Source organism: Ahaetulla prasina, chromosome 3, assembly GCF_028640845.1.
Source record: "Ahaetulla prasina isolate Xishuangbanna chromosome 3, ASM2864084v1, whole genome shotgun sequence".
Classification (NCBI taxonomy): Eukaryota; Metazoa; Chordata; class Lepidosauria; order Squamata; family Colubridae; genus Ahaetulla; species Ahaetulla prasina.
Genome location: NC_080541.1, coordinates 214412979 through 214426689, shown reverse-complemented (window position 1 = coordinate 214426689; position 13711 = coordinate 214412979). Strand labels below are relative to the sequence as shown.

Sequence of the window (13711 nt, the reverse complement as noted above, 5' to 3'; positions counted from 1 at the left end):
CTTGCCCCCAACAATCTGGGTCCTCATTTTACCCCTCTCGGAAGGATGGAAGTCTGAGTCACCTTCAGCCTGGTGAGATTCAAACTGCCAAATTGCAGGCAGCCAGCAGGCAGCAGAAGTAGCCTGCAGTACTGCACTCTGACCACTGCGCCACCACAGCTCATAATAAAAGGATAATAATGTTGGATATAGAACTCCTTTTCACATTTGCCAGTCCTCTCTGGATTAGACATCAGTTGCACACATTTCTATATAGAGATATTCAAGTGTGAAGATTACTAACAATTTTTGGGGTGTGTGTGTGTTTGCATGTGTTGATAAGGTCACTATACATCACTACTATCTTAATCTCTCTCAAATGTCCTTCCTTCCTTCCTTCCTTCCTTCCTTCCTTCCTTCCTTCCTTCCTTCCTTCCTTCCTTCCTTCCTTCCATCCATCCATCCATCTTGCCTTTCTTCAAGAACTCAAGATGATGTACACAGTACTTTCTCCTCCAATTTTATTCTACAAATCTGTGAGGCATGCTAGCTAAGAAAGACTATCTTGGTTCAATAGCATAACTTTAGTTGCTTTTTAAATTGATCCATTTTCTTGATTTGCCCAGTAAATTAAACTAGGAAACCAAAGAGGCTGCCCAACATATTAAGACATTAAAAAGGCCAGTGAGGAACAACTTTAGCAAGCATGAATGCAACTGATCCAATCTGTTTAAGTAATGTAATGGGTGAGTGCAGCCACTGGCCATTTCAGAGTTACCCAGTCAGCTGTTCTTGAATCTGGGTCTCATTGCACACTTTGAATGCACAAGGTAAATAACACGTGACAAATTCCATGCCACAGTTGACTCTCCTTCATGGGAATCTATGGAGCATAACTATACTCCATTTGGCTGGAACATAGTTTCATTTATGCATATTCTCAGCCCAGATGTGCTAAGACTGCAACAGATGTGAATTCTGGAAGCTGGGGATCCTTCTGGAAAGGGTCATTACGGGCAAAGACCACCCCAAAAAGACACTCTCATATTTGGAGTTTTCAAAATGCATTTTTCCTAATGACCTTTTGAATAACTTCATGGTAGAATGATTCTATTGCAGTCCTTATATTGCAAATAGGGGGGCTGAGGCATAGCTATTCGAATCGATTGCACAAGGGCTATGGCAGAGAAAAGAGAGTCCATGCCAGGCAGCTGCATGAACTCAGCAATAGGCTTTGGCCAAATCATGCCCAGTCCAATCTGATACAAGTTTGTATAGGAGAGAGTCCTGCTTAAATCCATGGAAGTTGTTTGCAAGAAATTGACTTTAGGATTGCAATCTTCCCTTATATATATATATTATATATATCTTCCTCTTTGTAAAATATCTGAGCTTGTGCTCTCTGCATTGGAGATGAAGGGGAATTGCATTGGCCTTAATCTTTGGATAGCATGTGACTTGAAAAAGCATAAATCAGATGGCTGACTCACTGGCTGCATTTCTTAACCTGGATACTAAATCAGCCCATTTTCCTGAATTTGTAAATACACTGAGCCATACAGAGTGATGTGAGCAGAGCTGTTTCCCCCCCATTACCAAGCTTAGCATGTTGAATGAATGCAGCTGCTAGGACTATTACCACTTCACCTGATGAAGGGTGCTGTGAGATACTGAAAAACTTCTGAAAAAGTTCAAGGACTCTATAATTGTCTGGTGCTGACTAGAAGGCATAATGTCTGAAGCCCTGAGCAAATGTGCAGTTAGTGAAATATTGATGCAGTTGGTGAAATAAAGTTGGATGAAAAGTGATGACATTGCTGCAGAACTTACACAGTGATGGCAGTGAAATCTACCTCTTCGTGGCTTAATTAGAATTTGTGTTGCCTAGCAAGGTTACAGCATTCTGCAAATAATCTGATCTTTCTTCTGCCTGGAAAGCAGCACACATTGTACTTTTAATAGTAAGAATCTCCAGTCATCTTTAATTTTCCTTCTTAAAATACCTACAATCTAAATTTGGTTACTGGTACACTAGGTCAGAAGCTAATAAGTACAGACACGGCTCCAAAACTCTGCCAGACTCAGTGAGTGTTCTCCTCCAAGTGAGCTCTCACTTGGCCTCAACAACAAGCAGAATGGGAATAATCGTGAAATAGTTCACATGACTCTTCTGAGAGCAAAGAGAACAAAGACTTCAGCACATTTTAGATCTGTATACTGTATTCCCATGAATATTTACATTACTATACTGTCAGTTTTCTTAATGACTGCAGAGCTACTCTAAGAATTAATATGATTTTCTGAGCCCAACACGTTTAGATAGGGGAAAGTTTCTGCTTAGTAGTAAATGCCTAGGCATACTTTCTCCTTCTAGAGGAGAGCACTCCATGATCCACACACAAAACAATTAAACAAGTTGCTCATCAGAGAAAGCATTCCAATACTCACGTTTCAAGATATTTCGTCTTTCAAGCTCCTCAACAGCTGGTCTTTGGCTCAATCGCCTGCGAAAGAAAATCAAGATGACGTTTTGAACCATTGTCTCTTGGATTTGGTTTGTCAGATCTTCTTTTTCTTTCTTTCCTTCTTTCTTTCTTTTTTTTTTCCAGTTGCTCAAGTCCAGTTTGTCCTGAGACCAATCAGAGTTGGCTTTTAAGAGTTAGGTCATGAGCCGGAATCAAAGGCACTCGGTCTACCCTTAGAGAACTTTCTCTGTTTCATCCCAAATGTAAGCAAGAGGATAGCTAAACAGAGGATAGCTATTTCTGTAGTTGGCTTCACTGACCCATATATTTCCCTGACTCTTGGCAGAAAAAAATAAAAACTGGGAATGTGGCATCAAGCATCAGGAGGAACTTCTGTTCATCTTTTCTTTTTAAAAAATAAAAATGAATAAAAATACGTTGTTGTTTTTTTTCCCCCTGCCAGTTTTGTCTGCTGTGGGTTGTTTCCTTATTTAGTTATCCCCCGTGAGATATGTCAGGACAGCATTGCCCTTTGGCAGAAGATAATTCGGATTGTGTGAGCAGGTGGTTCCTTGATCAGAAAATGTGGCAGCGATGCCTGCTAATGCGCTGCATATAATAGCTGCGCCTGTGAGAGAGAGTGTGTGTCTCTGTGTGGAGCAGCACACAGCATCACGAAGCATCTACTTGTAGTGTTTGTAATGCCTCTCCTTTTACTAGAGCCTCCCGATTGCCTCTGCGGGATCAGATGATCACAGCCATTGTGATTGGATCCTGAATCCCCAATGAGACTCCAGCCCATCCCTCCTCCCCCAATCCCAGGGAGAGGCTCTGTAATATCTAATCTGTAATCTCACAAGACCATCTTCTGTCCTGGCAGAGGCTTTTATGGGGGTTAATGGGTAGGGGTTTAAACTGCAGCCTAGGAAACACTAAATATATAAAATGAACAGTGGAATAGAGAAGAAGAGAAATAAAAGAGGGAAGGAGGCAAAGAAAAAAGGCATGAAATTGACCAAAAGCTTAGGTTGGTTTGCTGGTGTGCCAAAAAAAAAAAAAAAAGGGACATTGGTTTTCAAGCAAATGGATGAAATCTTTCCTTTATCTGATAAGCAAACAAATTCTGCTAATGCTGATAAAAACAAAAGGGGAAGTTGGAAGGGTTACTAGGTGGGAATAGAATAGAATAGAATAGAATAGAATAGAATAGAATAGAATAGAATAGAATAGAATAGAATAGAATAGAATAGAATGGAATGGAATGGAATGGAATGGAATGGAATGAAATGAAATGGAATAGAGTAGAGTAGAGTAGAGTAGAGTAGAGTAGAGTAGAGTAGAGTAGAGTGGAGTGGAGTGGAGTGGAATGGAATGGAATGGAATGGAATGGAATGGAATGGAATGGAATGGAATGGAATGGAATGGAATGGAATGGAGTAGAGTAGAGTGGAGTGGAGTGGAGTGGAGTGGAGTGGAGTGGAGTGGAGTGGAGTGGAGTGGAATGGAATGGAATGGAATGGAATGGAATGGAGTGGAGTGGAGTGGAGTGGAGTGGAGTGGAGTGGAGTGGAGTGGAGTAGAGTAGAGTAGAGTAGAGCAGAGCAGAGCAGAGCAGAGCAGAGCAGAGCAGAACAGAACAGAACAGAACAGAACAGAACAGAATAGAATAGAATAGAATAGAATAGAATAGAATAGAATAGAATTTTTATTGGCCAAGTGTGATTGGACACACAAGGAATTTGTCTTGGTGCTTATGCTCTCAGTGTACATAAAAGAAAAGATACCTTCATCAAGGTACAACATTTACAACACAATTGATGGTCAATATATCAATATAAATCATAAGGATTGCCAGCAACAAGTTATAGTCATACAGTCATAAGTGGAAAGAGATGGGTGATGGGAACTATGAGAAGATTAATAGTAGTGCAGATTTAGTAAATAGTTTGACAGTGTTGATGGAATTATTTGTTTAGCAGAGTGATGGCCTTCGGGGAAAAACTGTTCTTGTGTCTAGTTGTTCATGAGCACGAGCCAGTTGCCAAGCGTCTGAATTTGGATCGCCTGGCCATGGGGATGCTGCCGTGGCCCATTAAGTGTGAAAAACGGTCATAAGTCACTTTTTATCAGTGCCATTGTAACTTCAGACGGCCACGAAATGAACAGTTGTAAATCAAGGAATACATGTAATCCAGAAAACAGTAAAAAAAAAAAAAACACTAGCCCTCCATCCTAGCCCAATATGTGATCTATCCTGAAGATCAGCAATTCAGCATAAGGAAGTTTGAACCAAGTCTTCCCCAATTGGGAATTTATTATCCCATAACCCCCTTATTATTATTATTATTATTATTATTTTATTTGAATTTATATCCCGCCCTTCTCCGAAGACTCAGGGCGGCTTACACTATGTCAAGCAATAGTCTTCATCCAGTTGTATATTATATACAAAGTCAACTTATTGCCCCCAACAATCTGGGTCCTCATTTTACCTACCTTATAAAGGATGGAAGGCTGAGTCAACCTTGGGCCTGGTGGGACTTGAACCTGCAGTAATTGCAAGCAGCTGCTGTTAATAACAGACTGTCTTAACAGTCTGAGCCACTCAAGGACCCTTGAGAAGAAAACTTTTGAGTTTGGGCTTTTGGTCTTCTCTGAGCTTGTTTGTTTTCATACAGATGCTCTCTTAAGAGGCTAGGTTAAGAACATTAGTGCAATTTGAGGGGCCTATGTTAATTTTCATTTACTTATGTTTAATTTAATTTAATTTAAAAAAGCTACTGGGTACTTATTTTTCAGTCTGTCTTTATTATTTTTATAAATAAAGTAGATCAACGTATCTAATTAAGGAAATTAAGAGGATTAATTAACTAATTAAGGGAATTAAGCCTTGTGATGATATTGTCATCTTTATCTTGACAATTAGCAGCAAAGTTTTGGGGTGCCCTGTGGATGTAAATGTTGTTCATGTGTTACAGGTTGTTAACCTCTACTCAAAAGAGCAAGTTCCCATCATTATGGAATTATATGGAAAGTGTGTGTGTGTGTGTGTGTGTGTGTGTGTGTGTGTGTGTCTGTGTGTCTGTGTATGTTTTCATAGGTTTTCACGGGTATAAGTATGCAAGCACAAGCATGGAGCCGAAAGCACCAACCTGAAGATGACGAGTGAGACCTCATCGAAACGTCGCCAAGATACTCTCAATCTTACACGGGAAAAGACCCGAATATGCCAAGACCTACATATATATATATGTAGGTCTTTGGTTATTCAGGTTTTCTCCCGCGTAAAATTGGAAGTGTCTTGGTGACGTTTCGACGAAGTCTCATTCGTCATCTTCAGGCTTCAGCTTCGTGCTTCGTGCTTCTGGGAGCAATGTGTATATATATTTGTTTTCTGAGGTTTTCTGAGGTTTTCACGGGTGTTTGTATGTAGGTCTTTGGTTGTTCGGGTTTTCGCCGAACAACTATATATATTTATTTTCGTAGGTTTCACAGGTATGCGTATAACAGGTTTTGGTAAGTTCGGGTCTTTTCCCGTGTAAGATTGGAAATATTTAGGCAACGTTTCGATGAGATCTCACTCATCATCTTCAGGCTTTGGCTTTGTTCTTATGTGAGCAAAGTGAGCATATAGATAGATAGATAGATAGATAGATAGATAGATAGATAGATAGATAGATAGATAGATAGATAGATAGATATAATATACACTCATACTCTCTCTCTCTGTGTGTGTGTGTGTGTGTGTGTGTGTGTGTGTGTGTGTGTGTGTGTAATATATATATATTACCAAATTTGTGTTTTGCTGATAAAGAAATAAAGGGAGACTAGTATAGATCTATTTCAAGCTATTTAGCTATCATCAGCTAGCTTCAAATAGCTTGAAATAGATCTATACTGGTCTCCCTTTATTTCTTTATTAGCAAAACAAAAACTTGGTACAAAATAGTTTGTCGTGAAAGGGACTGCCTGAGGGTTCCTGGATTGGAGTTGAAAGGCGAAAGGGAAGCAGTATGCTCCCTCCCATATTGGGTATACACACACACACATACATACCGTACATACACACACTGTACGTACACAAACACACACATATATACTCCATCCACATTTCCAAACCTAGGAACAAACTGGAACATTGAATTGTGCTGAAATCTGCATTTTTCACCAAAGTCTCAGCTCAAAAATGAGTATATCATCAGAAAAAGTCAATTCAGGGGAAATAGGTGTATTAAAAAGCCTTCTATTAGATAAAATCACTTACAGAAATTGCCTATCAGGAAGCGTGCATAGACAATGATATAAAATTAAAAGAAATGCATGCTAATATACATTTGGGTTTTCCTGCTGACGCACAGGGGGAAAAAATGCAACGTGATGCAGAAATAAGATCAAACTTCATGTAGGAAAAATGAACTTGCTATTTTGTTCCTATCAAGGAATCTGAAGAACCCCAAGACAGTTATATGCCTGGACATTTCAAAGTTCCCCCAAAGCCAAATCATTGTGTACCCCCAAATCAGAATTTTTAAAAAATGAAAATTTCCTCAAAAGTACCTAGTGGTAGTAAAAAGAAAACCCAGTCATATTTGTTAAATCTAGGACCTTCCATTCACACATGCAAGTCAACCCTTAAAAGCAATTACTGGTAATCCTTGTCCAATTCTGGTCAATGGGACTTTGACAAATTGTTAATAATACTACCACTTCATTTTACTCCTTCTCACCAATAGCACTACCTCACTTCACTGCAGTGGTGAAATCCAAATTTTTTTACTACCGGTTCTGTGGGTGTGGCTTGGTGGGTGTGGTGTGGCTTGGTGGGCATGGCTTGTTGGGCGTGGCAGGGGAAGGATACTGCAAAATCCACATTCTGACCCCACTCCTGGGGGAAGGATATTGCAAAATCTCAATTCCCAACCCACTCTGGAGCCAGCCAGATGTGGTATTTGCTGGTTCTCCACACTACTCAAAATTTCCACTACCGATTCTCCAGAATCGGTCAGAACCTGTTGGATTTTATCCCTGCTTGATTGGTGGGAATGATGGGATAAGGGCACTACAATAAGGGCACTACTGTGGGCCAATCACCAGGAGACTGTTATTTCTAGTCCTGCCTTAGGCATGACAGCTGACTGGATGACTTTGAGCCAATCACCAGGAGACTGTTAGTTCTAGTCCCACCTTACGTATGACAGCTGACTGGGTGAGTTTGGGCCAATCACCAGGAGACTTTGACTTCTAGCCCCTCCTTAGGCATGAAAGCACATAGGCGATCTTGAGCTATTCACTCTCGCTCAGTCCAGTCTACCTCACAGGGTTGTTGTGGGGAAAATAGGAGGAGGAAGGAATATTAGATTGGTTTGCTGCCTAGAGTTATTTATAAAAATAGTGAAGGTGGGATCAAAATAAACAAATCTTGGAGCAGCTAAGTGACCTTTGATGGCAATTCAGAGATTGCCTCGTTTCCCAAGGAATAAGAATTGGTTTTAGTGCCACCTTCACATGTTCAAGCTGGTTATTAAACTGACACAACTTCTCAAATATCAACTATCCACCTGTAAGGGCTTTACATACCTACACTGTTAAAAAATTTAACCCAGGTTAGCAAACCATACTTTGAATGCTATACGAATGGACTCCACTTACAACAGTTCGTTTCGTGACCATTCAAAGTTACAACATTACTGAAAAAATGTGACTTATGGCTGTTTTTCACACAAATGACCTTAGCATTCCCATGATCATGTGATCAAAATTCAGATGCTTGGCAACTGGTTCATATTTATGACGGTTGCTGTGTCCTGGGGCTCATGCGATCCTCTTTTTGAGAGCTTCTCACAAGCAAAGTTACTGAGGAAGCCAGATTCCCTTAACAACCAGGTGATTATCTCATGAATTTGCAGGGATTCACTTAACAACTGCGGCAAGAAAGGTCGTAAAATGGGGCCAAACTCACTTAACAAAGGTCTCACTTAACAGAAATTTTGGGCTTAATTGCGGTCGTAAGGCACAAACTTCCTGTATTGGGTTCTGGGAATACCAGCAATATGTTCCAAAGAAATGGGGAGCCTCCCTTCTCCTCCAATGGCCCAGAATTCAATCCCCAGGCAGGGGTAGGATTCTACCGGTTCGGACCGGTTTGGACAAACCGGCTCACTCCAACGATTAGCTGGGCCCGCCTGCCACCCCTGCGCTTGACTTACCTTTATCTTCGCAGCTGATTAGCGTGGCAGAACGGATTGCCGCGCCTCGGCTGTTTTAATTCCCTAGCACTAACGTGAAAGAACTGTTGAATTGTGCACACATGCACAGCGCATATCTGGCACGGGCGCACACAAAGCGCACAATCGCCGAACCGGTTGTTAAACTGGAAAGAACCCACCACTATCCCCAGAGCAGAAAGAGACACCAGCTCTCCAACATATACTGACTTCTGGCAAAGCTGATCTCCAAATCGAAGGATCACCAGACTTTCTAGTCACGTTTTCCCGATTCTAATCCATTTGAAAACAAGTCACTGTCCTCTGTAGGGATTTTCCCAGAAGCTTTATTAGATTACAAATGTTACGTAAACGGGATGGGGGTGAGAGAAGGGAGCTGGTATCTCTCATCTCATCCTCCATCTCAAGGTGGAGAAAGGGAAGCCATGTCCTAATCTCTTCTGAGGAGGAAGGTTTGGTGTTTCTACATACAGTAAGCCTCGTATTTCATAAACACACATTTTATACCCAAGCTCAATTTTATGCAACACCCACGGAAACATCCTAGAGATATTTGTCATAATCTTATTTCAGTGCCTGGAAAAATTCTTGGGGGAAAAAAAATAACAGAAACAAAATTTAAGCTCCCTTCCTCCTTGGAAAATAAAGATATCTGCCCACACACCTCAGGGTATATTCCCCGTGAATCCCCTTTGGCACAACCGGATTTCAAATTTATCAACAAGTCTAGATATGCTAAACCCAGAATCACAGTTATTCCAACAGACCTCAGTAAAATATGCATGCATACAAACAAATGTTTAAATTATGGGCGCAGTTTCCAAAATGTATTGGGCTATACCAGGGGTGGGATTCAAATAATTTAATAACCAGTTCTCTGCCCTAATGATCGGCTGGGTGGGCGTGGCCATGGTAGGCGTGGCCAGCAGATGTGACAGGCAGCACTCTCCCTCCTGCACCCCCCTGGGAGCAAAAATGGGCCGCAGGGTGGGAGGTGCACCGCCCCCCCGTGCCCCATTTTGGGCCTAGTAGACCTCTCTGCACTTACCTGGGAGCCAAAACAGGGCGCATGGGGACTCCTGGAATGGGCAGAGCAGGAAGGGGCAGGGCCAACCAACAATTTAACAACTGGTTCACTTGAACCGGCTCAAACCGGCTGAATCCCACCACTGGGCTATACCAATGTTATGAATGAACCAATATTGGGTCTAGCGATTAAGGCGTTAGGCTAAAAGACAGGAGGTGGTGATTTTTAGTCCCACCTCAGGCAGGAAAGCCAGCTGGGCGACTTTGGGATAGTTCCTCTCTCTCAGTCCAGCTCATCCCACAAGGTTACTTTTGTGAGGAAAATAGGAAGAGAAAGGTGTTTTAAGTATTTTTTTTTATTTATGAAGACCTCCAAGGTCCTTTCGAACTCTGTTATTCTGTATGTTTGCCACCGTGAGTTACTTATAAAGTAATAAAGGTGGGATTAAAAACATTGAATAAATATATAAACATCTAATTAAAAAAAAATTAAAAAAAGCACAGACCTGGAAAAGGCCACTGAAGTCTCTCAGCTCAGTGGAAGAATCTAAATCGGGGGTGTCAAATTTGCGTCGTCACAGTGTCGTCACGTGACGTATCGTGACTTTTTTCTCCTTCGTTGAACCGGGCGGGGGCGTGGCCAGCGCATGATGCATCTGGGCCGCGGGCCGTGAGTTTGATACCCCTGATCTAAATTGAACTTCACCCAACAGAGGGCTTTTGATTGAACGCATCTGGTGAAGGACGTGTTCAGAGGATCATCCACCTTTCTGAATAATTGGCACCACTGCTTCTCTGCTCTTATTGTTAGGAAGGTTTTTTTCCCCCCCTAATCTTGGGTCCTGCACACTAAACCTAAATTAGCGAGAGAAGGTTCTACCTGACCTTGTGCCTTTTAAATATTCGAAGAATATATCCTCCCTCAATCTTTTCTCAGGCGCATCCAGTTCCTTCAATCCCATTCCTTGTCTCCTAATCATTCTTTTTTGCTCTTCTTTGAACCAGTTCGAGTTCGTTTGAATCCATTATAAAGCGTGGGCTCCAAAACTGACATAAAACTCAAGCTAGGGCTAGACCAGGCAGAATTGAGTGGCATGGTCCCTTCCCATGATTTAGGAACTACAGCTTGGTTGGCGAAAACAAAAATTACAATTAGGGTTTTTTTTTGCAGTTATATTGCACAGCTAGATGATACTGGGAAATAGGTTGAACAAGACTGTCTCAAAGATCCCCTCCCAAAATCTGTTGTCACTGATGGGAAAATTAGTTATAGCACCCAAAATATCTCAGAAGAGATTTTCCTCAGCAATACAGCAGAGGATGGGTGCATGTACTTAATCCCAAAATGATTTGTTCTCTCTCTTCCAGTTGTTGTTGTAGTTGTTGTTGTTATTATTATTATTCATTTTTTAAAAGATGCATACATTAAATGTAAGTATTTATTAACAAACAATCAAGTCCACTGTTTTGTATATATTTGTGATTAACCATTCCATGCGGAATACAGAATGGCAGAAACCTTTTTTTCATGAGTGAATTCCAAATATTGTACTATCATACTTTGATTGTACGTGTGTCCTCCCCCACATGCAGTGACACACAAGAATTAAACCTGTTAATTTTGTTCTGTGCAAATTATTTTCTAAGCTCAGAAATCAAAGGACTGTCCCTGAACTATTTAACATTCAGTGTAGAACAAGATGTCCGTACCTCAGATTCTTTTTTTTTTTTTAAATAAGGCATCAAAATCAGAAAAGAGACAGCATATGAAAGAAAGACAAAAAAAAAAAAAAAGCACAGCGGGGAGAAATATTCTCACTATTCCTGACCATCACATACTTTTTCTTTGAGATCAGTATGTTCTCTGACAGGAAAGAACTACAAAGAATGCTATTTTAAAAACTCCTGAAAGCGCCAGGTAGAAAAACATAGTTACAGAACTGTTTTTTTTTCTTTTTAAGAAAAAGAACAAGGCTAATTATGGTTTTTTTTAAATCTGATGTCTATTTTGGTTAATAAAAAAACACAAGAAGAAATGTAGCAGCTATAATCTTATATTTGCTTCCCACTTCCACTTCTTTCTTTCTTTCTTTCTTTCTTTCTTTCTTTCTTTCTTTCTTTCTTTCTCTTTTTCTTTCTTTTTCTTCCCCCTCTTTTTTCTTTTTCTTTCTTTTTTCTCTTTCTCTCTCCTTCCTTCCTTCCTTCTTTCTTTCTTTCTTTCTTTCTTTCTCACTACAACAACTCTGGGGGCAAACAAAATTGAAATGGAAACCACAGTACAAAACCATGAAACACACATTATAAAACTTATAATTCAAAGGAAAAATGGCAGCCAAAAATAAAAGCAATATCATGTAATATAAATACAGCTGGGCTTCACAATCCCCCACAGCTGGGTAAATAGCTAGGTTTTCAATGCTTTCCAGAAAGCCAGCAGGTTTGGGATTGATCGGAGCTCAGGTGGTAAGGTGTTCCAGACGCAGGTATCATGGCAGGAAAGATATGCTTCCTGGGTCCTCCCAGATGACATTCTTTGATGGATGAGACCCAAACATCTCCCTCCTGTCAGAGTGAAAAGAATGGAGCAGGACCTTTGGAGAAAGGCAAGCCTTTAAATATCCTGGATTTAAAGCCTTTTAATATCCTGGACCTGAGTCCAGAAGGCCCTCCAAATAGTTCAGTCTAGTTCAAGCTACAGCACTGGCTGCCAGTTTGACAGGCCTGGTACAGTAACGCTATCCCACGTACTGTAGAACTAAAGATGGAACATTACCAGTCCTGGAGGTGAATTTTCCTCATCCAGACCCAACAGCCTCCAGACACTGAGTCAAGACCTTCATGGCATCATTAGTCAGCTCAGCCAGGGAAGATATTCAACTGAATATTATGCTTATGGAGATTCTCAGTCATCCAGGACTGAAGAACTGAAGAAGCTGCTCGGCTGAGAAGCAAAACATCTCCAAGGAAAAGCAAAGTCCAGTTGCCTTTTGAAAAAGCACCTTTGGGACAACAGACTATTATCTGCTTGCTATGATAGCCTCATTTCGTGCCATAGGATGAGTTCATTCAGGGGTTTCATATAAACGGGAAACAAAAAATGGAGAGAATGTTGAAGCCTGAGGCACACCACAAAGCAGCAACTGCGAGCAACAACTCTCCCCTCCTATAACACTGAATGGAACTTACCCCAGATCTACTTTATGGCTCCCACACTTAACTCTCACTCTAGAACAGGGGTCTCCAACCTTGGGAACTTTAAGCCTGGTGGACTTCAACTCCCAGAATTCCCCAGCCAGCTTTGCTGGCTGGGGAATTCTGGGAGTTGAAGTCCGCCAGGCTTAAAGTTGCCAAGGTTGGAGGCCCCTGCTCTAGAAGGATACCTTGATCAATGGTATCAAAGGCTGCTAAGAAGTCAAGCAACTATGGATGCATAATTCTGTTCCTCTCAGAGATCATTCACAAGTGCAATTGATGCTATTTCAATCGAATTTGGGCTAAAATTCCCTTTTGGCTTGAAAAAAAACTTTATAGCATGCGGTGCTTTTGATCAGGGCATCGGTAAACTCGTCATGGGACAATTTGCTGTGGGACAATTTGCTGTGGGACAATTTGCTGTGGGACAAGAACTGGTTCCGACCAGTTCAGGCGAACCGGTAGTAGAGGCCTGCTGGTGAGAATAGCTGCTCACCTGCCCCAGCGCCATGCCTATGTCCTATTTAACCACGTTTTCAAGGCGTGTGCATGCGTTGAAGCTGCGCATGTGAGCAAAGCTCATGCACGGAAGGCCGTACATATGCACGGAGGTGGCGTGCGCGAGCAAAGCGAGCGCACACACACGCTCATATTTTCGGTGCTGGGTGAACCGGTAAGTAAATTATGTGAATCTCACTTCTGGAGAAAAGGTACACTAATATCAAAGAAATGGTGGAATAGAATCATGAAAGAAAGGAGGCATAGAATGGAAGGCGAATGACAAAAATTGAATTTTTTTTTAAAAAATTGAATAATTAAATTGAA

The 13711-nt window shown here is 41.2% G+C and overlaps 1 protein-coding gene across 4 annotated transcripts in view; it reads right to left on the bottom strand.

Annotated features, from left to right (window-relative positions):
- The window catches only part of PHACTR3 (phosphatase and actin regulator 3), a 341542-nt gene that overhangs the window by 21923 nt on the left and 305908 nt on the right, over nucleotides 1-13711 (bottom strand). For 3 of the 4 annotated variants that reach the window (XM_058174777.1, XM_058174780.1, XM_058174778.1), the window contains one exon: nucleotides 2428-2483. In XM_058174777.1, the coding sequence (XP_058030760.1) occupies nucleotides 2428-2483 (56 nt within the window). Of the gene's footprint in view, nucleotides 1-2427; nucleotides 2484-11601; nucleotides 11938-13711 lie in introns of those variants that run through there. The other variant, XM_058174779.1, reaches the window with a different exon arrangement.